The 27,734-nt window shown below is 47.1% G+C and overlaps 1 protein-coding gene across 1 annotated transcript in view; it reads right to left on the reverse strand.

Moving 5' to 3' along the window:
• Positions 1-27,532, reverse strand: part of T265_09891 (hypothetical protein) — a gene marked incomplete at both ends in the record, with an annotated part of 70,947 nt that extends 43,415 nt beyond the window's left edge. Inside the window, 5 exons of the mRNA XM_009176103.1 lie at positions 11,771-12,135; positions 12,352-12,741; positions 14,487-14,635; positions 18,626-19,164; positions 27,445-27,532. Of these exons, the coding sequence (XP_009174367.1) occupies positions 11,771-12,135; positions 12,352-12,741; positions 14,487-14,635; positions 18,626-19,164; positions 27,445-27,494 (1,493 nt within the window). The remainder of the gene's footprint in view (positions 1-11,770; positions 12,136-12,351; positions 12,742-14,486; positions 14,636-18,625; positions 19,165-27,444) is intronic.
• Between the last annotated feature and the right edge of the window lie 202 nt (positions 27,533-27,734).

Genomic DNA, 27,734 nt, shown 5'->3' on the forward strand with positions numbered 1-27,734 from the left:
TTGTTTGATCGTCGGTGCCTCTGAAGCATTGGTCAGGACTGGTGGGAATATAGGATTACTAGTGCTGAGGTATGCCAGATGGTCTTAGGAAGAAGGAACTCTCCCGCGATAGATGAATTACTCACGCTTCATAGGTTGCGCTGGTTGGGACGTGTACTCCGCATGCCAGAAGGCCGTCTGCCTCACAGAGCTCTTCTCTCCCAACCCTAAGCTGATTGGAAGCGACCTAGAGGTGGACAGTGTATGACCTGACAACGAAGTGCGAAAAAACTAACCGGCAAACTAAGTCTGTCTGAATGAGGACCCCGGAACTCAAATCACCAGTGGGGAAATGGCCCAGTCGTGCAGTCAGTGGCGCTCGTGCATCAAAGCTATCGCCTTCAATGCGTACCTACCCAATTTCTAAACAACCTGAACATGCCTTTGCCTCTATGGCTTGGCTGTATGTTCCGATTCCTCGTTTTCTGGTGATCGAAACTGTGGCAGTTGAAGCCATAAAACGTGTGCCGACGACACATGTTTTATGGCTGATAAACTGAATTGAACTGAGGTGTGTAGAACTGCGTTGAGATTGGAAGGCACTTCTAACCTCAACGCAGTGATAATGTTATGTCGATGAAACGTTTCCAAACGAACTGTCCAGCTCAAAGGAAAAAGTAGCATGTATCCTCACATGTTCAGCTATCAATAATCTGTCCAGTGGACAGAGCTATCTTACAAAATGAAGGGGTTTGCAATCCAAGAGCTTCATGCTATATTCGGATAGAGTCCACCAGGCGCCGTAAATCCCAAAGTGGGTGTCAGGAATTCAACCTTATACTCGACGCACTTCCAAGTTACCCTACTACGGTTGCATTCGGTGGAAGTCAGAGATCAGAGAGTTTATTGAAACCGACAGGGGCATCAAACACCCGTTGCTTCGCCACCATCAGCCTTCACGGCAGATGCCTCGCATCGCTGACCCTTTCACAGGGACACGACAACACGAATTGAGTAGACTTGAGACGTTGTCACATATCTCGTGTTGAGGCAAACAGACGCACGAGTTCCAACTGGCCAAGACAACAAACTTCAGTAGATAGTTATGCAATGAGCAAACAAGGAAAGTCGTCCATAATCCGGAGTATCCCATCATTAGTTCTTACCAAGCAACACAATGTGGTGGCATTGCACCAGATCACATGCTGGGAGTCAGTTTTGACGGAAGCAAGCAAACAATGGAACTCATCAGTTCATGAAGTCGAAATATTATGCACATCGTTCAGCTGTAGCACCCTTTCGGTGCCAGCTGCCATACCACCCGAAGGTTGCACGAGGGCTGGGATACTGCCAGGTTGCCCAAGTCAAGACGGGAAGTCGAGAGGCAGAGAACGGGTTCGAACCACGGACCTTCCGGTCAGTAAATTCGCGCTCTAACCACTTGGGCCATCTCGCTACATATGCAGTGTATGAAAACAGATAATGATCTTTGGCTTGTTCGCTGAGTTGGGCAATGGTGCGCTACGCGCCACTACGCTCCCTCACAACGCACTGATGATGTCACCTGGATTGGTGATGAAACGCTTGCAATCAGATTCCTTGGCTCAGCGAACAAGCCAACGATCATCTATGCTACATGAGCTACAAACGTGTGCTCGAACCCAATCAATGAGAAACGTTCAACCGACCAACTGCTATTTGTCAGCAATTTGTAGGAATTTTAGTTTTATCTCTTGGCTGCCCAAAGCAATGGTCTGTTAGAACGCAGTCATTTGAAGTTCAGCACAATCTTACAGCGTCCGATGGACTGATCCCCATGTCCGTGTGATGAAATGGTGTGACAAGTGGAGAAAAGACAGGAAAGTGTATCAAACAAAGCGGGAGAAGTAAGTGTCAGATGACCGTAGAGGTCAGTGAGTGTAAAACTTGACGTGGTCTTAGATTAGAATAGGTTACTGGGTAGTGATTCAAATGGGACCTGGGAAAGGGGTGTGACAGAACATGCGTCTGTAGTTGACACAGCGAGGCGATAAGTGGACAGATGTTAATACTGACAGGTCATTTCGGTTGATTTGAATTATCAGGATACTATGAGTCCACAACTATTGGGCGACGTTTTAAGATGAGTCTGCCAGAGAAGAGCAGAACTAAGTTTTGTTCGTGACCGGTGGTTCAAACTCAAGTACAACTGTCTTATTAAAAAGAATGAAAAGAATGAGGAACCATCAAATGAACCGAACCAGAAGAACTAGACTCTAGACTGGACCCAAACACATGCAGGTTTCCCCCACCGACCCAACACTTGTTCAACCACTCACACTAAAAATCCCTCGGCCGACACCCAACGGAGATTTAGCTTGACTTAGCTGATTGGTTCACCTTCCACCAACCTCGGAACCTAGTCATTTGGCCTGACGAAGCTTTTGTGTCAAAAGCGAAACGTTGCCCAGCAATAAATCTACCGACTGTCACCAAACTTTTTCGAGAAAAAATGAAGAAACCACTTTCAGTTTGTTCGATATCCCCTGTGGAGAGAATTCTTTCCTGAAAAGATGACTTTGTGACTAGCTCATGGTTCCACGTCAACGGCAGGAACCACGAGGGGTCCACTAGGCTACTGACAAAGTGAAAGTGGACTCAAATCACGGAAGTTTGAACGTTGTCAGATTCCCAACCTCCAGGTGCAAACGAGAGTATCGCATTAGGCCCACCATGAGATCAGTGCCAACATTCCGTACAACTGAATAAGCGGTATGTCAGAGCTTGAAGTCGTTTGGGGCAAGGCTATGTAAACTATGAAAAAGGATCGCTCAAACGAGTGAAGACTTCCATACGTTGGTATTTTAGTGCTCTGACAAGTAGTATTGAAACAAAATGTGGCCGGGATGCGCATATAGCCTCGTCCATCGGATACGCATGCGAGATGCTTGGAGAAAGTCAACTTCACATCTAGCCGAGGTGTTGGTAACAATTAGAAAATTTGACTAATAAATTGTGCATGTTGAATCCCGGCTGTGGGTCACAACAATGAAGTCACATTGTTAGAGAGACCGTCACAAGCGTTGAAAAACAAATGACACAATGCGCTGTACTGAAACACACAACATACGCAATTCAATGTCAAAAAAAGTGATACCCAACATTCAGATCAGATCATGTCACACGAGGTTAACATTCAGCTAAGACAGGATGTTTATGTTGAACTTAAAGCCGCATAACAAAGACCTCTAGCACCTTGAGGAGGCCCGCCCCGAAGGTAACATATTGCGTCTGATAAAGTAAACAAGGATCTGTCTAAACGACCTTCGGACATAGACAGCACATGATTGAGCCGGCACAACTGGTGAGGTTGCATCGATCTGTCTGTCAATCAATTAGTCAATCAACGCAATCACAACACGCCGTTCTATAGAGTAGCAATTACGTGGCTTTCACTGCAGTTTTGTGCAATAATATCGATCAATGAATGCAAGCAGTCGTATTGCAACTTCTTTACAATGGCAGCGCTGCAATAAAGCGCGCACTGCCCCCCCACGACAAAGCCGATAGGCCCGATAGACAACGACGCTAAAACTCGCAGGCTTTTCCGAGTTCACAACTCATTTTGTCGAGGACTAGGTCAACAGAAGTGGATTAAAAACCAAGGTATGTCTATCAGCTAAGTAGCACATTGTCTACTTCGTGGCTAACACCATTCTGAAGGAAGCCTGGAGTACAGCGCTCGTCTCCGCAGACGATGTCTAGGCACGTGTAACATATAGCCGAGCTACCGCAGTTGATATTGCTGAATGTTTTCAATGACTAAGGTACCTGTTATTCGCTCGTTAAACACAGATGCATCGAATGTCGCACATAGCCAAAAGTGCAGTTCGTGCTGGAAAAAACTCTGTGTTAGAATACAAAACGCATAGGCACTTGTATGAGACAGTTATCCTTTTTGTCCCGTTAACGTACCTACAATATCACATTTGTACAATGCTCCATCTTGGTATAATCAAAATTACAGTGATCTCACTCGATGTAAAAATATAAAATCGTCCAGCTGTAGCACCCTTTCGGTGCCTAGCTGCCATGCCACATGAAGGAGGCACGAGGGCTTGGATACTGCGAGGTCGCCCAAGCCTAGACAGGGGAAGTCGAGCGGCAGAGATCGGGTTCGAACCACGGACCTTCCGGTCAGTAAATTGGCGATCGAACCACTTGGTCCATCTCGCCTCCTCATTGATCCAGAACCTCATCATCTAGCATAGTTGATCAGAGTATTCTTGAAACAAGACAGGCAAGGCAATCCAGCACTCGCCCTATCAAGCACGGCATTGCAGATGCTCCCACAGAAAAGTCTAAGGGGGAAGTAAGTTCGCAAACCGCAAATGCGGCGTTTTATGCTTCGGTGGAGGCAGTCACTGTTGTGGATATGATGCGTCAAAGGACAGTCGAATCGCGAGACGCCCAAACAGTAGCGGAAGTAGAACGAGTCAGAGAACACATTCGTCTTCGTTATTACCAATCTGAGCGGACAGCGCTTCATGACCGTTGGCAAATCATTGGGGCGTTCAGTTTTCCAAATCAGACCGCGGTCGTACAAACCCGGTCACATTGCGTATTGCCGCACACCCTGAGTGATATCTGGGAAAACGATCCTGGATTCCTCACTAATTCTAGAACCTCAGTCAGCGAAAATGAAAAAGGGCTGGGGTGTGTTAAAATTCAGTGAGATTCGATGGACTGCTCTCGCAGGTACGGGTTCCGGGGGAGATTTAGTGAGTTAGTCCTAGTGGAACAGGCCACCTGATACTATTCTTTCTTTTATATCGGCTTCAACGACATGACCAACTTTAGCGTTCGCCGGGCACCGATGATGGAGTGCTGACAAATTTCGATTCACATGGTGTCCGTCTGGATTCGTCATGTGTCATTTTAGTGGCCCTCATTGTGTAGATGGGACAACAGTTGGGACCATCTGTTAAGTTTGTGTGCTTGTTGCTCCATGGAGTAGCGTTCAGGTAACACGAACAGCATCCCACGCGTGTGGGCGCCAAATCAACCTCGTAACCCAGAGTTCTCGATGCAAGGACCACGTCAAAGCTATTGGAACACTTGCCTAAAAGTCAGAACACGCTATGATCTGCATCAACGTCACTAGGCGCCTTCCTAGGATCGAATCCATTGACCTAACAAGATACAAATAGACTGGTTTGTTTTTATAGAACGAAATCTCTAACAAAAATGATCAAATCGCCCCACACCACTATCAGTCTATAAGTAGTTCAGGGGATGAATAATTTCACAAGATGAGTAGTCGTCACTAGAGGAGGCAGTCAACAAGCTACTACGTGTCGTAGATCGTTTAATTGAAGGATCTTCAAGTACGAGTTAACCTCAGCGCCGATCAGTCGCGATAGTGGCCGACCGGTTAGTTGGAGGGAGGTCGCAGGTACGAAATTCCTTGGGCTTTCATGAGATGCGCACTGCTGATGATGGTGCTTCTCGGCCTTGCAGTATAGATTGGCTCCACTTACAGGACCAAGTCTCACATGAGGAGAGATAAAATTGATATGTTAAGGCTCTGATAACGGAATAGTTGGGAGGAATTATAACAACGGCTTATAGTTCCGTAGCTGGACAACCAGACAACCGTTAATCTGGAATGGTGCAAGTGAGCCACTCAGTTGGCTCTTCGACGTCGTGGAATTGAGGATAGCGTACGCCATAATGGCGACGAAGCTATGATCATTTGAAAAGCCAAGTCATTTACAGATATCACAGCACGAAGAGGTTTTCCTGCATCGTGAACAAAGTTACATATAGTCCTCAGTTCCAAAAAGAGTGACAGAACAGGTCAGCTCAGTTACAACGGGATAGGCCGAATGCAAGTAGTGTAGGTCCATCCTGAACTGCTTGAAAGCCGCTAGCTAGGATCAAGTAGATTGCAACAGCAATTGCTAGTCAGCCACCCAATCATCATATGGAAACTGCCGGATCTACCAACACCACTGAAGTTGTCCTAGATATCAAGGAGGCCTTGTATTGGATGGGTTGGATTTTTTGTGCGGAAGTACAAGGGATTGCGTTCGGGTCCATAACTAGCTCTCATTACCACACGATGCGCGTCAAGGATGCCTGGTTTACTCATCCTCTCTCAGTTCCATCCTTGATCTTCAAGTGAACGTAAGATATCCTGACTATCGATGACAGGGCCCGCGACCTGGACTACACGGACGAGGTGATCTTACTGGGAGGTGACCTTCAGGCACCACGATCAATATTTGAGTATATTATCTTAAGGGTGAATCACGGAATAATTGAAATCCACGACTTATTTTACCCAGCTCGGAGACCGAATCTCAACTTCGGGGGAGATTGTAACATAAAAAGACGCCTGTATCGTGCTCTCCAACCCTGACACCTTTGGCGACAGTGTGACGTCGATCAATTCAGCAAACATCGAGCATACAGTGTATCTGTCGGGGTAGTGTTGCTGCATGGATGTGAAAGCTTCGTACTGTGTCTTCGTGTGATCATCACTCCTTACGAAGCATTTTGCGTGTTCACCGGGAGCAACACGTGAGCAGTGGAGAGGTATGACGATGTACCTCATGTGATGGCTGGGAGACAGACAGAACTCGGGAATGTGGTGTCTTTCTGTCAGCCTCAACCACAACAATGACCGTAGGTAGCGAACTGTTTGGGATGCGAAGAACAGACGTGAAGAAGCGAAATGGAGGAACAACACGAAGGATGTGATGTCCAGGGTGACTTCATTAGTTCAGTTCGACTGTTTATGACTAAGAATCTGGAGAAATACGACGTAGGACGCTCCCGTTTTCCCTTTTGTTATTGGCCTTGTTACCCTTAAATCTTTCCAACATGTTTTTTCAAGTTAGACGCGATGCGTTATTTACTGGCCTTCAGTCGACCACGATGGTATAAAGTCATTTGCTGCATTACGAGCAGCTTAGAATTGCTCCTAGAAAGCGTTGGGATTCTGTCTCACGAAGACAAACTTGACAAGGATGGTATTGCGTTGGACAATATGTACATCCATTTGTTAGATAGCACTGTGTGATCAGAAATCTTGCCACCTGTCACCGTCTGATAAAGCGAGGCTAACTAGACAACCTAGATTTTAGCGACGTGCTCCATGAAACCAGTATGTTCACTCTCGTATCAGAGACTGATCGATGACAAGTAACTGGACGGAGTAGCTCCGTTTTTGCTGCAAGAATTGACAGGCACCCCGGTTGGTATTTGATTGGTGACTGTGTAGCGGCGATTTATGGTTGACTAACTAACAACGATTAAATTGGGCGTCCACGGTCGACTGTGTTTAACCTAAGAAATGATGTGATGACAAGTATGATTGGTCTCTCAGTGAAACACAATCGTGTGCACGGATGTATCAACAACGCTATCTTTCAGCGAAACACACCGGTGTGGGAGCCATGGAAAGACAGTCTTGTAGCCACGAGATGCTACACAATATTACACGGTTTTGTACTTTGGTGTGCGGTGAACTAATTGCGAATCTCATGAACGCCAAAGGAATATTCACCATCCTATATTTGCACCAAAGTAGTTTTTCTGAATCGCATCCTGGATATCCCTGGAATCAGAGTGTGAAATTCATGAAGGACCCTGAATCCAGTGGAAACAAATGGAAGCTTTCGTATGTCTAATGTGGGCTGTATAACAATCGTTCAGCCGTAACACCCTTCAGGTGCCTAGCTGCCATGCTATCCGAAGGTTGCACGAGGGCTGAGATACTGCCAGGTCGCCCACGCCTAGACGGGGGAAGTCGAGAGGCAGATGTTGGTAAGTAAATTCACGCTCTAACCACTTGAGCCATCTCGCCCCCTGTGGGCTGTATTCCTGACGTGGGAGCGTTTGAGCCTATCCTGAGTTCCCATAATTCAGGCAGATGCAACTAAACCACAAGCGAATCTTACCCATGTCAAAAAGTACGGTAACACAATCCACAATCATCTATCGTTATTGAAAACAGTCATATAAAGCATCATTTGCTATTGGCGTTATTCGTTTGGACTTCAATGGGATCCGCAATATCAAGGCTTGTCAAAAGGGCGGTAATGTAAAGATCAGAACACGCGGTACTACCAACCATCAATCCAGAACAATGGATCCGCTACATGAACGACACGTTTATCACCACGAAACGAGATTCAGTACACAATGCGCATAAAGTACTCTGGAAACCTTCGCATACCGGAACGAGGCACATACGGATCAAATACTGCACTACAACAACAACCATTCAGTAAACCACAAGAAGAGCTGCGTCCAGACCCTGTTCAAGAGGGCTGAGACACATCACAGAACCAAAGAAGAAGGAAGGAAACCATCTATTCAGAGTAGTCCAGAACAATCGATATCCGGGGAATCCTATCAGGAAAAGCTTTAAGAAGGAGACGCCTCAATGACATCAAAAACAAGCGACCAGGCAAGTAGACCTATTTTGAACTCAATGCCAGATTATTAGCTCAAAAAGGAATCATCAAAGCCTAAAAAACCGAATGTTACTTTAAGGAAACTGATGTCATGACCGAGGAATAACCAAGACAGAACCAAGACGAACAATCTGACATACCAAATCAACTGCAACGAGAGGTTGATCAGATGGCAGTTGATCTGTTCGCCGACCTTGACAATTGGCTTGCAAACGTTTCGTCTCCAGTCGAGGAGCATCGTCAGTGCGCAGCTAAGCGGGTGGTTCCTCCGCGCCTAGTTGCGTTTATATAGTTTTTGAAGATTGGCTAATTGGTATATATCTTTGCTGTATTATTGCTGGACTGATCGTGATTTTTGTTGCGTTGTGGTCTGTATGCCTCTTATTCCATTGGTTTGTTGGATCGCTGCTTTCGGTGCACACCTGAGGACGAAACGTTTGCAAGCCAATTGCCAAGCGCGGCGAACGGATCGACTGTCATATGATCAACCACCAGTAAGCACACCCGAACTAGCTATATTTTGACAAACTAACAACTGCAACAAGTTCTACGTTGGACAAACTGGGAGAAGATTATGGGCACGAATAACAGAACATGATTCCCTATCCTTAGCACCCACACAGAAAGACTAAGGTCATGAATTCGGTCTGGGAAACGTAGAAATCTTGACAGAGGAAAACACGAGACACGGGAGTGCTTCGCTGCCCTACAACCATGATCTGTTTGAAAGCCTTGTTGCGAGGAAAAGAATAAAGGTTGACGGGGAAGGGACTTGGTGCTAGCTTACTACAATCATTCCGATTGTACAACTGGACGCACGGCACATCAAGACGGATTCGATCAGCCGACGCATTGAACTTGATCTAATTCGCGTACCACCACGTGCAAAGGATCAATATCTCAGCCATAGTATTCAAACAGAGCCGAATATCGGTTTGACAAGCCAAGAAACAAAAAACTCCCTGGAGTTGGATCAAACTGGAACTCAGAGGGGTCGAGGACAGAATGGAGTACGAGAGCAAGGGAGACCAAGCTCAAAGGTCACGTGGTCACCGATCAGACAGGATTTAGGATAACGGACCAACCAATGGAACCACCCGACCGAACAGCCAGTCATGATCGAAGGTCAGCTCCGGTTAACAGACACGCGCAATAACCGACACACTGCTGTTCTCCCTGACCGCACAGTGATGATGTCGCCCCGAGTGGCGATGAAGCGTTTACGATCAAACTGCCCAGCTCGGTAAACAAAGCAAACACTTGTTTCCAAGGTCACACGTGGTTATCGATCGAACCAACTTCAATGACATAAGTCGACAGCTGACTTTAGCATCTTCAAACACGGATGATCAGTCAACCTACGTCTTAAATTGCTTTTTGTTTAGTCAAAGTCAATCTATTTCCTACCTTCAAAGTCGCTCTCAAGATCCTATGGTAACGTCTCTTACGCCCAAAACTCTACATCATCATCGACAGCATGACATCAGTTTTCAACACTGATGCTTCACTGACGTAGTTCAAGTATATGGGCATAAGCATGAAGCATTCCACTATACCGAGATCACTGAATCAATCGTTTGCATGTATCGAACGTAGAAATAGTGCCCTGAATATGACCAATCTGCGCTAAAGAACGGACTATGAGGTCGTTCGCTTTTGATGTTATGGCCGAATGACAAGTGCTCATTCCAACTAATCATGCAGAACCAGCTAGGGTGAAACGGAAGCGTTCTTACCCCCCCCCCCCCCCCCCCACCGNTGATTGGGGGGGGGTAAGCAGCACCTGCTTCGCTCGCCTGTTTTTGATGGAATCACCCATTCGCCTACTGTTTTGAGCAATGAACGAAGAAGAAAGTTCTGCACTTTAAGAGCACCCCAAACCATCTTCAAAGATGAGGCTCAGTGAGAGTATGTGGTTCATACTGAAATCCTCTGGCAATCCCTCTCGAGGTGCGCTCAATTAATGTGTTACTCTGAAAGCCATCCACGTCATTATCATCATCAAAGATAGCAACATCAATGTTGACACTGATACGAGGGCTGGGATACTGCCAGGGCGCCCACACCTACACAGAAGGACGATTAGAGTCCTCAATCAAAGTCCTTGACTCAAACACCTAACCGCAGGACAGCGGTGCTTGGTGGGAAATGCAAATGTATTACCATTTCAACGGAACACGTCGCCATATGTTCCAACCTCTCAACCCGGAGAGCGAGGAGACTGTGTTCGTCAGACCTCTAACCATGGAAAATCTGGTATGAGAGACTCTGTGAGTGTCACGGGGACACTCCCCAGTATAGCTCGATGGATCGCTGAGGTGCGCAAACCGTCACACCACGGTAAAGTCCAGTCTCTTCGTGACAGGGACGTAGGTATCACTTATGCAAAAAAATGAGGCAAACACTGTTCAACACGCTCGTTCTAAAAGTATGAACGCAAGAGCTTGCCGAATATCAGTGAGCAGTCCAAACGATTCCCAGCCTCCCGGACAGGAAGAATGCAGAGACAAGCTGATTAACACATCCTAGGATCGCTTGGCACACGCTTTCCTGTTCACATGTCCAGGAACACGAACCGGTGGTAGATGAAGTAGGAGGTCTTAAAAGCCTTGCTTCCACCTGAGCGTGAGGATGTGTTGCGAGACTTAACCTCATTGTTTAAACGATCTGAGGAATATTCGTAGTACACTACTCATAAGGTTGCTAAAAATTCGTCGACAACCCACGACCGGTTTCGCCCTTCTTGGGGCTCATCAGGTAGGCACAGTCCCCGAGTTTCCGTCAAATATGTTCTGCTTGAAACCAAATTACACGAAATTAGCGAATATACACTCGTTTGCAAACTAATTTGGTGTTTCGAGGGACTCACATGGAAGCCAACCGAATCTCTCGTATGTGATGTTTCCAGGCAACTGAATGTGCTGCACCAGGCCGCTTCATGCTTCTGTCGCTATGATATTCGAGATATCGCGATACCTGTATATTTGCAATGCACTACTCATTGGGTTGCTGAAAGTTCGTCGAAAGCCCACGACCGGTTTCGCCTTTCTTGGGGCTCATCAGGTAGGCGCAGTCCCCGAGTTTCCGTCGACCTTATGTTCTACTTGAAACCAAACTGCACGAAATCGGCGAAGCATCACAGTAAGGAGATTCAGCTGGGTTCCAGGTGACTCTCTCTCAAAACCAAATTAGTTTGATCTGAGGAATACTTCCATCTTCTAGCAACAATAAATCGGAACCAGAAGGTGGCCTAGTTGTGATGGGATAACTGAAAAAAACAGTGCACTTCAAACAGAAAAAGTATTTACCCAAAAACCAGGACTTACGAAGGTTGGGCACCGACAAACTTCAAACTATCCCACAAATGATATGAACGAGGAGAACTGGCAAGTCCGGCGTGTGAATTGACGGAGCCATCCCCAGGCGAATCCGTCAAACAAGACACAGGTATGATGGGCGAAGAAGATGAGTAGAGGTCCGATTCCTGCGCACGTTTGGCCGTAGCGGGATTTATAACCGGATTGAATAAAAACACCCGCAGTGTACACGCAGCTGGGTATGAATCGCTGCCAGGATTCCCGAGATGATCGGAAAGCGTAGAGCTCAGTTGACGATGAGAAGTCGCAAAACATCTGGCACCTGGCTTCTGCGAGCAACTGGATAGAAGATAGCTGGCCCAGCAAATCACATGCTGTAATGAAAGCACGAGTTACAGTAGAACTGCCAGGCGTAAATACATGAACCAGGCCATTCAAGCCGCGCTCGCAAAGGACGTATCACAACCACAACAATGGCGGCGGTAAAATGTAAGTCGTACGAAAGGCATGCAACATCGAATCCCAAGAAGACAAACAATGGACAAGAACATGTAGCCCCGAATTCACTCTGTGGTACAAAGATGACTTACGACACTGGGATAGTCCTTCGAGGAGGCTCGCGACAGGACCATATTAGAGTCGACAGGACTGGAGAGATTGGGGGAACCGAGAGAGGAATCCGGAGGGATAAGTGTAGTCAAATGACCATAACGATCACCGAATGCCACCGGCCAGCTTGCCCCCGGAACCAAGCGTTCAGACTTTTCTGAGAAAGAGGAGCTGGATGGCGAACAAGCGGTACTACTTGGAAAGCACGCATCGGGCGACCAGCGCATGGAACTGTTCGAATCAGTGGAACGGGTCTGGGTTACGGGCGGCTTTACAGTTCGCAACTTCGGGGATGGAGAAGTAGAGACCGACGCTGCCGCAACAAACTGTCTTGCGCGTAATTCCGGTAGCTGAAGGCCGATGATAGAATTCTGATAGGTGGGAGATGGAATGAAAAGTAGACAAATTAGGGCGGAGAAACGCGCCAGGTAAGCAATTAGAATAATAAATTATCCTTCAGCTGTAACACCCTTTCGGTACATCGCTGCTGTGCCACCCAAATGAAGCACGAGGGCTGGAATACTGTCAGGTTGCCCAAGCCTAGACTGCGGAAGTCAAAATACAGAGGTCGGTTCGAACTACGAACCTTCTATTCGGTAAATTCGCGCTCTAACCACAGAGCCATCTAGCCCCAGGTGAACAACTCACTGGAAACTTCGAACGTGTATATTTTGGAAGGATCACATACCGCTTTCAACTGATTAGGGTGGTTACCGTCAAAGAAAGACAGAAAACAGCCTCAAAGACAGCTTGGCTCCTCGAGGAGGTAATCCATTTCGTCACCTCCCGCCAGTCATTGTCGGCAGATCCTGGAAGCTGCTGGTAGTGTGGCATTTTGGCAATTTTCAGTTGCAGTACTCGGCCATGAGCGAGTGATCTGCATTGCGATTAACTCGCACCATCAATCTTCAAGTAACTCAGAGAGAGAAAATTCATCGGACGAATGAAAAGTCCATCTGAGTCGCAACTCGAGGAGCTGGTTAGAGTGTGACGTGGATCCCGTGATTGAAGGATGAGTGTAGCTATATCCCGTCCAAGTGCAAACTGATCAGCTGATCAACCCGTTGCTGAAAGGTTGAACGTTCAAACTACTAGCCGGGAGGTCGCGGGTTCGAAGCTCCCTGGGGTTTCCTGAGGTGCGCACTGCTGATGATGCCCAATTAGGATGAAAGAGTTGTACAGTGCTTCTCGACTTTTTACCATGGATTCGCTTCACTGGCAGGATGAAATCTCGATTGAGGATACTAGAGAAGCTAACACAGTAAACCGCCTCGAAGAAACACTTTCATAAGACATCAAGCTTGCTAATAATGTATCGGCTGACTGGATGCCTTGGACAGTTCCGGTGAGTGCACTGTGTAGGCATTCCCCCTGGTCTGTTTTGAATGCACCAGGTATGTAACATCCTTGCATATTCATGACTGGGACAAACTGACGTTCACTTCGTGGAGATCCCCATTTGGGGTGAAATGGCCCAAGTGGTACGAGGGCAAATTTACTGATCGGAAGGTCCGTGGTTCGAACCCGACCTCTGCCTCTCGACTTCTTCTGTCTAGGCTTGGGCGATCTGGCAGTATCCCAGCCCTCGTCCAAACTTCGGGTGGTATGGCAGCTGGCACCAAAAGGGTGCTACAGCCGAACGGTTATTATTATTTTATCCCCATTTGACAAAAAGTTTTCTTTTCCCGTGAATTCCTCTATCCGTAAAAGATCATTTGTGAGTTCACACAAGGACAGATTTTAGCGACCAGAGCATACGCTGAAATTTGAGTCTTTGTGCAATGTCTGATGCAAGAAATATTCACAAACTAGCGAACTTGGAGTGTGGTGGATCGTGACTGCCAAACAATTGAGATGCGTTAGGTGTTGTCGCTGGTTACATGCTGTGCGTGCCCCAGTAGCTTACACTGAGTGAAATTCGACCAAAATACTAGAAACGGAAAAGCGTATGCGGTGCCTTTGGGGTTGAGTTTAGATTTGGACGTTCGGCAGAGGAACAACAGCTAAATCAAAGATTGGAAAAGGGCCAACAATGTGAAACATTGCATTCAAGTTATGGAAGTCAACGTGCCCACGGAAGTCCAATGAGTTGAGAGTATGATGGGGGTGCAAAGACCACGGTGTTCTCCGCCGTATCGACCACCAGTGCGAGCAAGCTTTGAGACCACAGACTGAGCGAAGGCTGGGAAAAAACAGACTGAGGTTGACGAACAAGTGGTCCGAATGCGCGAGCCGTATCGCAAAACGTGGTAGTAGTTGATGGATCTGTGGGGGGGGGCAACATGAAGCAAGATTCCACCAAATTTTATTTAAAGCAGCAAAATGAAGCGCCATGCAATCAAAATCACACGCACAAAGCTATAGAAAGGAAGGACATTCTGAACGATTTCATCCACGGTATGGGTAGGCGAAGGGACAATTCTACACATAATATGTGGTTGTGTCAATGAACAAATACGCACCCCCTAGTCATATACCCCTTTCCAGACGAGTCAGACAAAAAGCCGTTACTCTGATGTGGTGATCAAGTTTAAGTGCTACCGCGAGTTATGCTAGTTAGGATTCCCTTTCTGGAAGTTAAGCCGCGCTAGCGAAGCCAGCAAACCCCTTACTGTGAGCAATAGGAGACGGTTTTGAGGTGAAAATTTACTGTGGTGAGTTTCCTTCGTTCAGCTGTAGCACCCTTTCGGTGCCAAACTACCATGCCACCAGAAGGAAGCACGAGGACTGGGATACTGCCAGGTTGCCCAAGCCTAGACAGGGAAGTCGAGAGGTAGAGGTCAGGTTCGAACCACGGATCTTCCGGTCAGTAAACTCGCGCTCTAACCACCACATTCGGGCAACTAACAAATCCATAAACATGGAGACAGCAATGTTGGCTTGGCCCCAACAAAAACAGGTCAGAAAATTTGGATCCTAATGCTCTCGAAGTTCGATCGCCCAACAGCTGGTCAGATTTCCATGACTTATTATCCGTTATCAAACCAGACCAACTTCTCACACCCAGGTGGGTCAGACTTTGGAGTCATTGGCTCCGGACAGGTCCCACCCCCACTGCTTTGCGTATAAAACGGATGAGTTAAAGGCTACGGGGAGGGGCGAAATGGCCCAAGTGTTTAGAGCGCGGATTTACTGACCGGAAGGTCCGTGGTTCGAACCCGACCTCTGCCTCTCGACTTCCCCTGCCTAGGCTCGGGCAACCTGGCAGTATCTCAGTCCCCGTGCTTCCTCCGTGTGTCAGGACAGTTAGGCACCGAAGGGTGTTCGTTACAGCTGAACGATTTTCAAACGGCTCAGTAAAATCTAACCACTCTTGTTATGTATAAATGAAGCTTTCAAGAAAACCCCTCTTTCCCATCCAGTGAAGACTCCGAAGCACCAGAGGATGGTAAAACCGTGGAAGCAGACAGGGTTTCATCCAGGCCGTGAATACATGGGCCATTTCTCCACCCTCCGTCAACCACTATCGTTACCAATAATCGCCTTGTCTTATCTGAAGGTAGCTCACCTTGTTGCTTTGTATTATGGCTGAGTCCAACTGATAATGACATTCTGGAATTCTTTAACGCACTTCTCCGCTTCCAAAATCTGAGTATGTGAGGTTCAGTGGAGAAATTTCTCCAGAATTCACCTCTTGTCCATACTACCCACGTTCGTGAACAAAGTTGTCCATCAAACGTGTACTGACTTAGGAGCAGCTCCCATAGACCTGATTGATTTACACCAAGTAGATGATGTCCTTCCTGGATCAGGTCCCAATAAAATTCGGGATACTGCGAAAGAGTTGTCTCCGGATGGGCTTTCTACAACCAACTGCAAATATCTGCTTGAAAATAGAGTGGAACATCATCTAACCTGGCTGAGACAACCAACCCACTAGAAGTGGCTGACAGATATCATTCATCTGTCTAGCTGCCAAAAGAGGTACGAGGGCTTGGATACTGCCAGGTTGCTCAAGCCTATGCAGGGGTAGTCGAAAAACAGATATCGAGTTCGAACCAAGGACCTTCCGGTCAGTAAATTCGCGCTCTTACCACCGAGCCATCAAGCCCCCCTCAGCTAACAGACATAGTACTGTCACTTCAGCCAGCCGATGCGAGTGCTGAGACAGAACAATCCCGTTCAGCCTGTGTTCAACCTAACCACTGGTGGCACCTGCGCCGTTTGGCTTGCAACATGACCAGTGCTTTTGTTTGGATGTGAGGCATGGTCATTTTACGCGGGAGCTGACGACTATTTGTTTTCGACCATAGACTACGCAGCATTGCATACGTCGACGATAAACAAGTAACTGATGCCGAGGTCTTTTATTACGCCATCAATGTTAGGTCGATCGATGGCTTGTGACAGGCCTCGGCACATCCGTCCGCTGACCGCATTATTTCGGTTTTACGTCGGTACCAAGTACTTGCATGCAGCACCAGATACGCATGAGCCGCTGTTGGTTTACTTACTGCGCGCGGCAGTTCAATGGATCAACGACTACTTACGGGTAGATCTGTCTAGGATGCAGGCCAATCGATGCACCACTACGTGAACGACTGTCAAGATTCAAAAATTCTCTTTACCCATGTAAAACTCTGTCCATCTCTAAGTTTGCACCACTCCAAAGTAAGCACAAAAAACCAGCGCTTATCTCGGCAAACAGTAACTCGGCATGCGTAACACATGGCCCAGCCACCTTAGTATGCAGTGGTTGGGTGCAGGAAAATGTCACTTAGTCTTCTGACACGCCCAATAAGACTTTCATACTCTGACTCATACGCGACCACCGGACAAACAGACAAACGATTCCAATGACTTCACGTATTTTTCTCGAATCATTCGGTTTCAGTGTTGCAAGCCCTCTGCTGTTTGACTGACCAGAGGAAATCTTGAAAACATTAATGTTCATCAGTTTGCGTTCTGAAATCTAACTCAAAAAAATCGTTCAGCTGTAGCACCCTTTCAATGCCTAACTGCCATGCCACCCGAAGGTTGCACGAGGGCTGGGATACCGTCAGGTTGCCCAAGCCTAGACAGGGGAAGTCGGGAGGCAGAGGTCGGGTTCGAACCACGGACCTTCCGGTCAGTAAATTCGGGCTCTAACCACTTGGGCCATCTCGCCCCCAATCTAACTCAAACAATGTTTAGAAGAATGACTCAAAATTCGAAATTCATCCCTCAGTACTGCTAGGTTAGGACTATCGCGGCACACATCCGGCAAATTCAGGTCAGTTGGTATTCCACATCCGACTAAGTGCGATTGACGAGTCTCCAATCGGTATCAGAGTTCATCCACAACAAATCGTTAAGCGACCTAGCTGGCGACTCAATTGTGTATCAGAAGCGTTCGCTCTGCATGACGCCAAGTGTCTACATGGCCCTTACACATTGCTTTAGAACAGGATCTGTAATACGTTGGATCATTTTCAAGTCTGTACAAGGTGACCAACCTGACCAAACGTTCAGGAAAGTTCGCGGGCTCTTGCTTGAAATTAAATCTCCATATTCGAAGACCTTGTCAAATCAATCGGTTGACCTTACTTGCGGGACTTGTGCTTATTTCCTACAGCGACGACTTATGAGTATGTCGATATAAGGTCAAAGTACTACAAGAAATTTTGGACTTTTTGAGGAGCATCGGTTTCAGAAAAGAACGTAAAGGCATAGGCATATTGGCTAAATCCCGACTGAGATACAAGCTGCTATTCACACATGCGACCATTGGTTCGCGAATTGATGATCGAGCCTCTTGTGAACATACATATCGTACCCTGAGAGGTAATCATCCGCTTAAAACTTCACATTTGAAGATAAACAGTCTTCTCGAAGTTTTAGGATCCTCAAAAAGGGCGGACGAAAAAAATGTGACCAATATTGCAACTCTTTTATTCTCCTAAAGTCGGACAATATATTCACTAAATTATAATTTTCGTGTGTCTGTGGCATGCGTTTTGGCCTTTTAGATTTGAGTTTCAAATGAAGTCAAAAAATTTGAACTTGAATGCTGGCGGAGCTTCAGGTTTCGTAGACAGGGAGAATCGGTGACTGTAACGGTTAGCGGCATCAGAGTTACTACTAGTGGATATCTGCCTGCCTGCCTGTCTGTCTGTCTATCTATCTATCTGTATGTATGTGTGTCTGTCTGTGTGAAAACCAATAACATGAGTGTTTTAATCTGCAGTTTTTGACATTAACCGCATGAAAATGGACAATAATGACAGCAACACAATTAGGGGATATGACCAGTTTGCCACATAGATGAGTTCTAACCTGAATGTTCCTCTGGATAAAGCCAATTGTACAAACAAAGCGAGTTGCCAGCCAGACGAATGGTTACAGCCTTTTCAAATTCCGGTGCAGCCATCTGCTGTTGTCGGGACACGGAGCAAGCAGCGCGGTAGCTGGGTACTTCACACAGAGCGAAGCTGTCCAGCCGGTCACCATTGGATGAGTCATTGTCGTCATCAACGACGGAAGAGTAGCTTTCTGCTGGCTTTCGAATGTGCGGCGGGTGAGTTGCTTTACCCGCATGAATGGGTAGTGTAAGCCGCAGTCGAACAAGTGACTGGTTTTCCTTCTGACGACGAACTTTGGCTGCAATCCGAGATTTCTCCCGTCGCAAGCTAGCCTGAGAATCTTCTGTAGGAACAGGTACACAGTCAAGCGTGTCAGTGCCAGTGAATTGTCCACCAAATGGAAGGTAGGCATCGTAAGATGACACCTCGGAGACTGCAACATCTGGACTATGTTGGCGTTTGTGTTGCTCATCGTTCCCGGTGAAATGTAACTCCTGTCTAACCTTGTTAGGTCTGTATTGTGGGCAAAATATAGAAGAATGACGAAAAGCAACATGAAGTGGGGAGTTTCGTACGCGGTGGAAATTAAACAACGAAATATTACAAGGGCTAGCAATAGACGGTTTCAAAATAGCGAGGATAGTTGTAGTAACCCATGCAGGATGATCCTATCGGTGTGGTAGACCCGCGAACATGTAGGAAGAACCAACAGGGTGAGTTGCCTGACAGATAAGGACTCACTAGGACATGACCGCGTCATCAGCACCCATACAGCTGTAGCACCCTTCCGGTGTCTAACTGCCATGCCACCAGAAGGGAACACGAGAGCTGGGATACTACCAGGTCGCCTAAGCCTAGACAGGGGAGGTCGAGAGGCGGAGGTCGGTTTTGAACCACGGACCTATCGGTCAGTAAATTCGCGCTCTAACCACTGAACCATCTCGCCCCCAGCATGCCATACACCTTGTATCCTACATGAGGCCTCTTAGCAGCAATCCACGAATTATCAAAATATCTGTCGTACGAAGCGTCCATGAAAACACATCTCGGGAAATCGTGCCCTTGTTGGAAAGGTTCTATTCTAAGAGCACGGCTGTGGCAGCACAATAGCACTTAAGATTTTGAAAATGAAGTAACATTACTAGAGCATCAGCTGTTACGCCGTAAGGGTTCGAATATGTTTATGATGACTCGTGTTGAACATCACGGCACATTCCGTAATTAAGCAAATGCCATATGCGAAATGCTTTTGGTAGATGCCGCTATCGGCTGAGTGTGATTTCCGTGGTATAATGCTGTCCATTTTTCGCCTCTGTGGGGCGGTCTAGTTCATTCAAGATTTCCGAGAGATTCGTATGGTATGCGTATCGGTTAGACATTCAAGAGATTGCCCAGATCTGTCTACATTTCTAAAATAACATTCGCTGGTAGAAGTAGGGATCGGATTCTACCAGTAGAACCGCATTTAGTTGTCCTGAAACTAGTCAAACATTCCAGTACAGTCTCGTGAGGCATCAAAAGGGTCAACGTTCCAAGCTTTTCTCGAGCTTCCAACCATACATGTAAAAATGTCCCATTAAAAACTGTATCCTGATGCTTCTTTGTGTACTTGTGCCTGCAAGAAAGCGTCCTGTAGCGTGACTCCGTAGATCAGTTCAATAGTTGGATGAGTTTTGTCCTAACTTACTGAGAGAAAACGAAGAACACATTACAGCAAGTCAGCTCTTAAAAAATCGTATTTCTGCTAATTAGCCAAGGCTGAGATGGTTACCTGGTACCACTTCTTGAAAAAAATAAGAAGGATATGGTTACAAATAGTGTGCTTTTGGTATTACTTAGGTCAGGCGAATGCGACAAGAAACCATCAGCCCATACATAGGCATGTCCACAAAGTGAAGCAAATAGTTCGAATTTTTCTTTCACAGTGGTCCAAAATTCCTAGTTTTGTAGCGTAAAAATCTGTGAATTTGGGCTCAAAGGTTTGTTTTACGCAATACCTGACGGGATCACTTTGGCAGCCCGTAAAGCGGGATCGAGTAAGCAGCATCGCTGTGGAATCAGTCTGGTCTTTTCGACTCAAGAGACGGTTTGTTCTCTGTCCAGCCTGGAAATAATCTAGCATGCTGATTGACCGGTCGGCAGGTATTAGTTCTGGACGACACCATATACGTCCCCCCCCCCACTACCTTTAATCGCAACATCGTACGCTTGACCTTCAAATCTACCTCTTGACCCGCTAGTCGCATAAAACTGCTCGAGACAGCTCAGTAGTTAGGACGCTGGGTTAGTGACAGAAAGATCCGTAGTTCGAACACAACCTCAGAATCTCGACTGCTCCTGTCTGGGATTAGGAAACCTGGCAGTATCTAAGCTCTCGAGTCTCGTTCAAGTGACGGGGCAGCTGGGCACCGAAAGGGTGTTTCAGCTGAACGATTATTAGCCACCTGTGTCTACTACACCCTTCACAGATCCCGTTTCTTCTCCGCACACATTCATTCTTCCCACACATGGGGCGGCAAACTTATAACCAGGAACCAGTCAGCGCTTTCATCGTCCATTTTCCGTGTGAAATTAGATAACAGGTAGGCCTTCGATGTATGCTGCGTCTCGGAAATAGGCACACAAGACCTCAGTTTACCATACACCTCAAACAGCTCGGAAAGAACCCGAACTTCTGACACTAAACTACTCTGGCGTCTCATGATCCTGATGCAGTGGCTTGTGGTACGTACGGCGTAGGAGTTGTGCTTCAGGGCTGAACGCGCTACGCTGAACTATTTCAGTAAACAGCCGTCTATCCATTACTAGGTTAAACAAGACCAATGGATCTAGACCCAGCAAACAGTGTTTGTTTATTATGTGCGCATGCTCTCGAACAGGCGGCGGCTCTCAGGCCGAGGAAGACAGCTTCTAGGATGATTTTCGTGGTTGTTCAGGTCAGCGAGAATTACAGGTATCGCGATTCTGATAGAAGAATAAGGGCATGATAGCCACGCGTTGGAGGCGACGGCCAGCCAGTTCAGGGACATTAAGTGATTCTCTTTGTCATGGTACAGTGAAAGAAGTACGCGGCGTGGGCGGTAGCTACAATTCAAGATCTTCATTGGCTGAGCAACACAGCAAATTTGTGTCATTAGCGATTGGTTTGTCTCGTCCCGGGGTTGGGGAGACGGTTGCTACCAACGCTATCGAATTGGCTAGGGAAGAGTTTCACGCTCCGTTACCGACAGCATGACACCAGTGTTCAACACCGATGCTTCACTGCCGTACGAAGAGAGTTCTGCAAGGCTCCTCCTGGATACGAAGTACATGGCCTAACCAGCGTAACCTGTGGAAAATGACCAGCTGACCTAGCAAGGATGATTTACCTTCCTTGAAATCCATTTGACGAAATTTAATATCAATGACTTGATGTTCTCACATGGTACGCGCAATGCTCCGGAGAAAGCGACGGTCCTCCACACAAAACCAACACGTCTCTGAGTCAAAGACTAAAGTGCACTGAACCACAAGATTGTACACTCTATTCTACACAGTGAAACTGATGTCACCCGCAAACAACATCATCATCAGAGACAGGAACAACAACGTCGACACTGATGCTTCAACGTCACACAGCCATATAATTCATCTAGTTATATTCAAAGTCTTGGAGTGAAAAGGAAAGAAAAAGAGTGGGTGAGGGAGGGGTCCACTGCTGGCCTATGTCGAGCATTCTGAAGCGCCTACACCTCCAAGCTCTCAGTAAGACAATCTGGAAAAAAAACTGACGGCACGCACGCCACTGACACCGAACAGCCGCCAGTTCTCGCAATTTCTTCAGCCACGCGTAGACAAAATCACGGGGATCCCATCCTGGAACGGACGGCAACACCCGTTTTGGTTGATGGTGTCACGGGGGGGCGAGATGGCCCAAGTGGTTACAGCGCGAATTTACTGACCGGAAGGTCCGTGGTTCGAACCCGACCTCTGCCTCTCGAAATCCTCTGCCTAGGCTTTGGGAACCTGAGAGTAACCCAGCCCTCGTGCCTCCTTTGCGTGGCATGACAGCCAGGCACCGAAAGGATGCTACAGCTGAACGATTGTAACTTGGTATTTCGATATGCGTAGCACACAACTGAGCCACCGCAGTTGACGGTGCTGGATGGATTCTGCGACAGAAGTATGTTTCACAGACGCAACAGCTTTCTAACCACCTCGTCACGAAGTTGTTGAAGCCATCCTACACCTGAACACTTCTGAGGCATTACAAGCCTGAAGACGCCGCATATCATTGGTCCGCAGAGGCCACGTTTCGCACCCAAACAACAAAACTGCCCTTACTGTAGCCTGGCACACGCAACCCATGAAACCAAATGATACGCTACAAGTGGCGCAGATTAGCAAACGAGATTTGGGTCTTTGAGATTCATGCACTGTCTTCATCAGACGCACTTACATCAGAGCTACTACAACTACCGAAGTGTGTGAAATTCTCTAGAACCCTTCAATTGTAAGAGGTAGGTTTTGAAGCACAACTTTGCACTTTGAAGGTACAAAGCGCATGTCAAAGTTGGTCAGTTTATTCAACAGAGTCCGCGCCACAAATGTCGAATGGTGACATAAATTGTCCCGAACTTCCCAACTCGTAAGTGCTTTCGTCAATCTGACAGAGCCCATGCAGCCGCCCAAACAGACAAACTTATCCACCACACTGATCGGTTCATCTGCAGGCATGAGTCTGACTCAAAAGAGTAATATCGCAAGCGTACTCAATGCCTGTGAGTGAACGCCTCGAGAGTACTTCGATCCCCGGGGTGTTAGAGGCCAAGCAAGGGAAGTCGAGAGGCAGAGGTTGGATTCGAATTACGGACTTTCTGGTCAGTATATTCGCCCCTAACCACTGAGCCATTTGGTCGCAAGATCTGCGAGCGAATGCCCTGAGATGCACACGGATTATGATATGAGTCATCCATGGTATGAGTCATCCACGACCACATCAATGGCGGAATTGCCTGGCACCATTTGGTGTGGTGAACTCAGACGTCCACGGGGGTAGATGAACAGCGCTTCGAAGGGATCAAGAATTTATGAGGAATATCTCTGCTGCACACACTACCATACTGTTTGACGGTCCCCACAGTCAAAGACAGTATTCAAGTTAAGAAGGACCACCATTATTAGTTGTCGGAAGTAGTATCACTGTTCCGGGATCTGTCGAAGGGTGATCTTTGCATACCCTAGCAGGACGAGACCCAAATTGGTTTCCACATATCTGAAGGATGAGACCAAAGAGTAATTGTGACGCGAGAACCGCCATGCTAATGCCTCGATTGTTTCACGACGTGTAAGCAACCCCTTTCTTAGATAGGAACCTCGAGATAGCGCAATGCTTAAGGCGCCAGCTTACGGACCGGGAGGTTTGTGGTTAGAACTCCACATCTGCATCTCGACTGTTCCTGTCTAGCCTTGACTGACAGTACTCAGCCCTCGTGCCTCTTTGCGTTGACATGGCAGCTGGGCACTGAAGGGGTGGTCAGCTGAACGATTTTTAGATGGAAATAACTGTTGCATTCAGCAGGCATTTTCACGTCATTCCATATAGTATCAATAAATTTTGTCAGAAATGCAACAAGGGATTTTTCGCCTTCTTTGAAGAGAGTTACGGCAGTGAAGCATCGGTGTTGAACACTGATGTCATGCTGTCTTTTTTTGAAGAGAGTTGGATGCAAACCATCCGTTTCTGGTGCCTTCTCAAGTTTCACTGCTTATATTTCGCACTTTATTGATTGAGGTTTACATTTCATTCGCTCGCATGCACTATCTTCATGGGATGTGTTGATTGAGGCCAGCTAGACTGCTCTTCGGAGTGTTCGGTACACCATTTCTATCGGCCTTCTTTTAAACTAACTACGGAGCCACCTTTTTCTTTCGCTATTTCACTGACGGTTGCTTTCTTTGAAAAATTCGGTCGTATTATCTGGCTTAGGGTGAGGCTGTTTCCGGTGGCAAATGTCTTCTCCATTACCGAAGAGTTCATTGTTCACCAAAGCGCTCGATAGTTTCCTTGAGTCTCCACTATTTGGTATTTGCGGAGTTTGCATGCGCCATTGTATTCGCTGCCTGTTGGTATGTATTTCCGAACATCAATCAGGATTAAAGGTCACGATGATTTTCGATGGTCATTCGACCGTGTCAAAGGTCGGACAGACAGCTGTGAACGCCACTAGCATAACTCATTTTACATGCTATCATGCTTCACCCACGTATTCGTACCCAGTGGTGTTCGTTTACTTCTTAGAGTATCTGAGCAGTGGTAGCTTTCCGAAAATGGCATATCGACATACTTCTAGCTGAATTGCGAGTACCTAAATGAAAGCAGATTGCCAGAGGTGCTCGCACCGTGGATTGATTGGAATCAAGTTGAGTGTCCGAGGAAACGGTAGTGCTGAATTTGGCTCTTCACCGGCGGCTGATAGCAGTGACCTAGCTCCATGGATCACTTGCACTTTGTGGCCAGGTAACGCGATGCGAACAATTACGTTGAAAATTAGTGCCCACCAGAAACAGTTCATGGTCAGCACAAACAGAGGAGCCACTATCCGTTGTCTGCGCCGAATTGACCGCCAGGATGTATGTCTAAGGAACCAAGAGGAACTTACATCACCCGCAGACATGGCAGTGTTAATGCTTCTTGCTTGGCAAATGAGCCCGAATGAATTTCGACAGAAAGCATCCTTCTCAGCATCAGAACCACAGTTCATTGGAAATATGCTGACAGTACAAACAGGAACCAGTTTTTATGTGGAGTAGTAATGACCCTGACTGAGCTGGATAACCGGACAGCAAAGTGTTTACTGGAATCCAAACCAGCAAAGTGCATTCAGCTTCAGGACTGAGCGCAATCCCCACGCCACACATTCCACGAGTCATCGAATCACCCCCATCATATGGATCACCGGATACACAGAGTGAAATGCGTGAGGGCTGGGTTCGCCATGGGCCCTTCAAGATTCAAGGCAACGGTTTTAAAGACACGATACACAAATTTCCAGGGGGTACAAAGTTTGGGCGAGCACTAACTGTCTGGTGAGTTGAGATGGGTGCGGAAGTTGAAAGCTTATATACAGAAAAAATCCCATGGTTTAGCGAAGCGTTATTTTGTTTATTGCCAAAGTGCAGCTCGGTAGATAAGATATGCAATCAAATAACAGGCAACGTTCGTTTGTAGAGTAGAATGGGACTGGCAAAACACATCAGTGAAAAACGAAATGAGCGGACAAATGATACGTCTTGATTCCTAGTGGGAGGACGAGTACTCCTCCTCGAACCGCGGGCTCAAACTTCTGACCCACAAGGAGGAAAGGTGTGAGGTTTTGTCCGGGAATACTTGCCCTAGCCTCTGACTAGCCAGACAGCGAACAGTAGGGTTTTCTTGGGAGGACTCTGCATGGAGCCGATTAATCAATACCCTGACCTGCACAGCTGCAGGGTGGGCTGACCTGATGAGTGTTGAAACGCACAGCAGATGAACTTAGAGCCACATTAAGTTCATGACAAGATTTATTTGCTTCTAGACAGCATAGACAACTAGTCGGCGATCATGCGCAATCGTTGGGCGATCGGAGTGTCCGGTTGTTCGGCGCTGACCTTATCAAACCTGTACTTCCTCAATGGAAGGAAGCAATGCCGCCTGCATGAACCAGGATGTACTGCGTGTCTATGGGAAACACCTCCCTAACTTTAAACTTCTATCCTCGTGAACAGGAAGACTTTAGCTTTAGACCGCCTTCATAATACGGGGGCTAGCTGCTTTTGATTTGAACGCTCTTCTTCGGTTTCCCCTGTTTGCCTGCACCTGTTGGAAATTTCAGTTAGTATGACCAGCTGGACCACTGCAGCATTCAAGTCCGACCATCACGCCGAACAGGCAGCCGCTTTAGAACTGTCATGAGACAAAAATCGTCCAGCTGCAGCACCCTTTCGATGCCTAACTGCCATGCCACCAGAATGAAGCACGAGGGCCGCGATACTGCCAGGTTGCCCAAGCCGAGACAGGGGAAGTCGAGAGGCAGAGGTCGGGTTCGAACGACGGACCTTCCGGTCAGTAAATTCGCGCCCTAATCACTGAGTTATCTCGCCCCAGATAGCAGCAAACATACTAGACGGTCACTGGTTGAGGAATTCACTGCCTTCCACGAACAGAGCAGGTGGGGGGTCGTTAGGACTAGAACCACGATAACGCTCGAACAGAGGTATGCACTTGGACGCTTCTGAGGTTGGAGGCGGCTCTATAATCACATTCCGAATTGTTATCATGAAACAAGAATTTGGAATGGACGCCTTTCATCGCCAGACACTCGCGGTTTCTAACGACCAACAGAATCAAAAGCAGCGTTCAAGACGAGAAAAATGAACATTATTGCAGGTCAAAAGGAATGTCGCGCTGTTCCAGCATTTGTCACCATTGTCTCTAAGATAACGAGTCGGTATTTGAGCTGCGTGTGCTCCGGCACATGCACTGTTGTAGCACACACAAACCAAAACTGAAATTCATTCACTAAAACCCTACGACGCTTTTCATGGTCATCTTATAGATTGAAATTGGAAGTCGAAAGGTTGTGGTAATAGTGATATTCAGTTTTAATAACCCCAGGAGACTGCGACAAGAAGAAACTCCGGCGTAATACAATGATGGTATAAGACAGTCACAGACATTGCACGAGGGCATCCATACCGCAGCACAAAGGTATCATATACACATATGCTGACTTTCAAGCTATGAGTAATAGTGTAATTAAGAGCAGAACTCACACTCTGTAGCGCCTAGGTGAGTCCCCAGGTCCACACTTCGGCAGGCACATTGTGCTTGTGAAATAAGCGTCCGGCGCGACTACACAAGTTGAACGAGTGGTAAAAATACTGAGCCCTCATTGGTTGGAATCTGAGTCTGGATCGGATGAGGGGATTTTCGTCATCCGCAAGAGTTCCTTGCAAATTCAAGGAAGCTAGATCTTCCAGTGGGGTTCACGTATGTGGAGATGATGGAGTAGAGAATATTGCTTGTCCGCGGGTAATCCGTAAATATAGCAAAATAACCGTTG

Source organism: Opisthorchis viverrini, assembly GCF_000715545.1.
Source record: "Opisthorchis viverrini unplaced genomic scaffold opera_v5_317, whole genome shotgun sequence".
NCBI lineage: Eukaryota > Metazoa > Platyhelminthes > Trematoda > Opisthorchiida > Opisthorchiidae > Opisthorchis > Opisthorchis viverrini.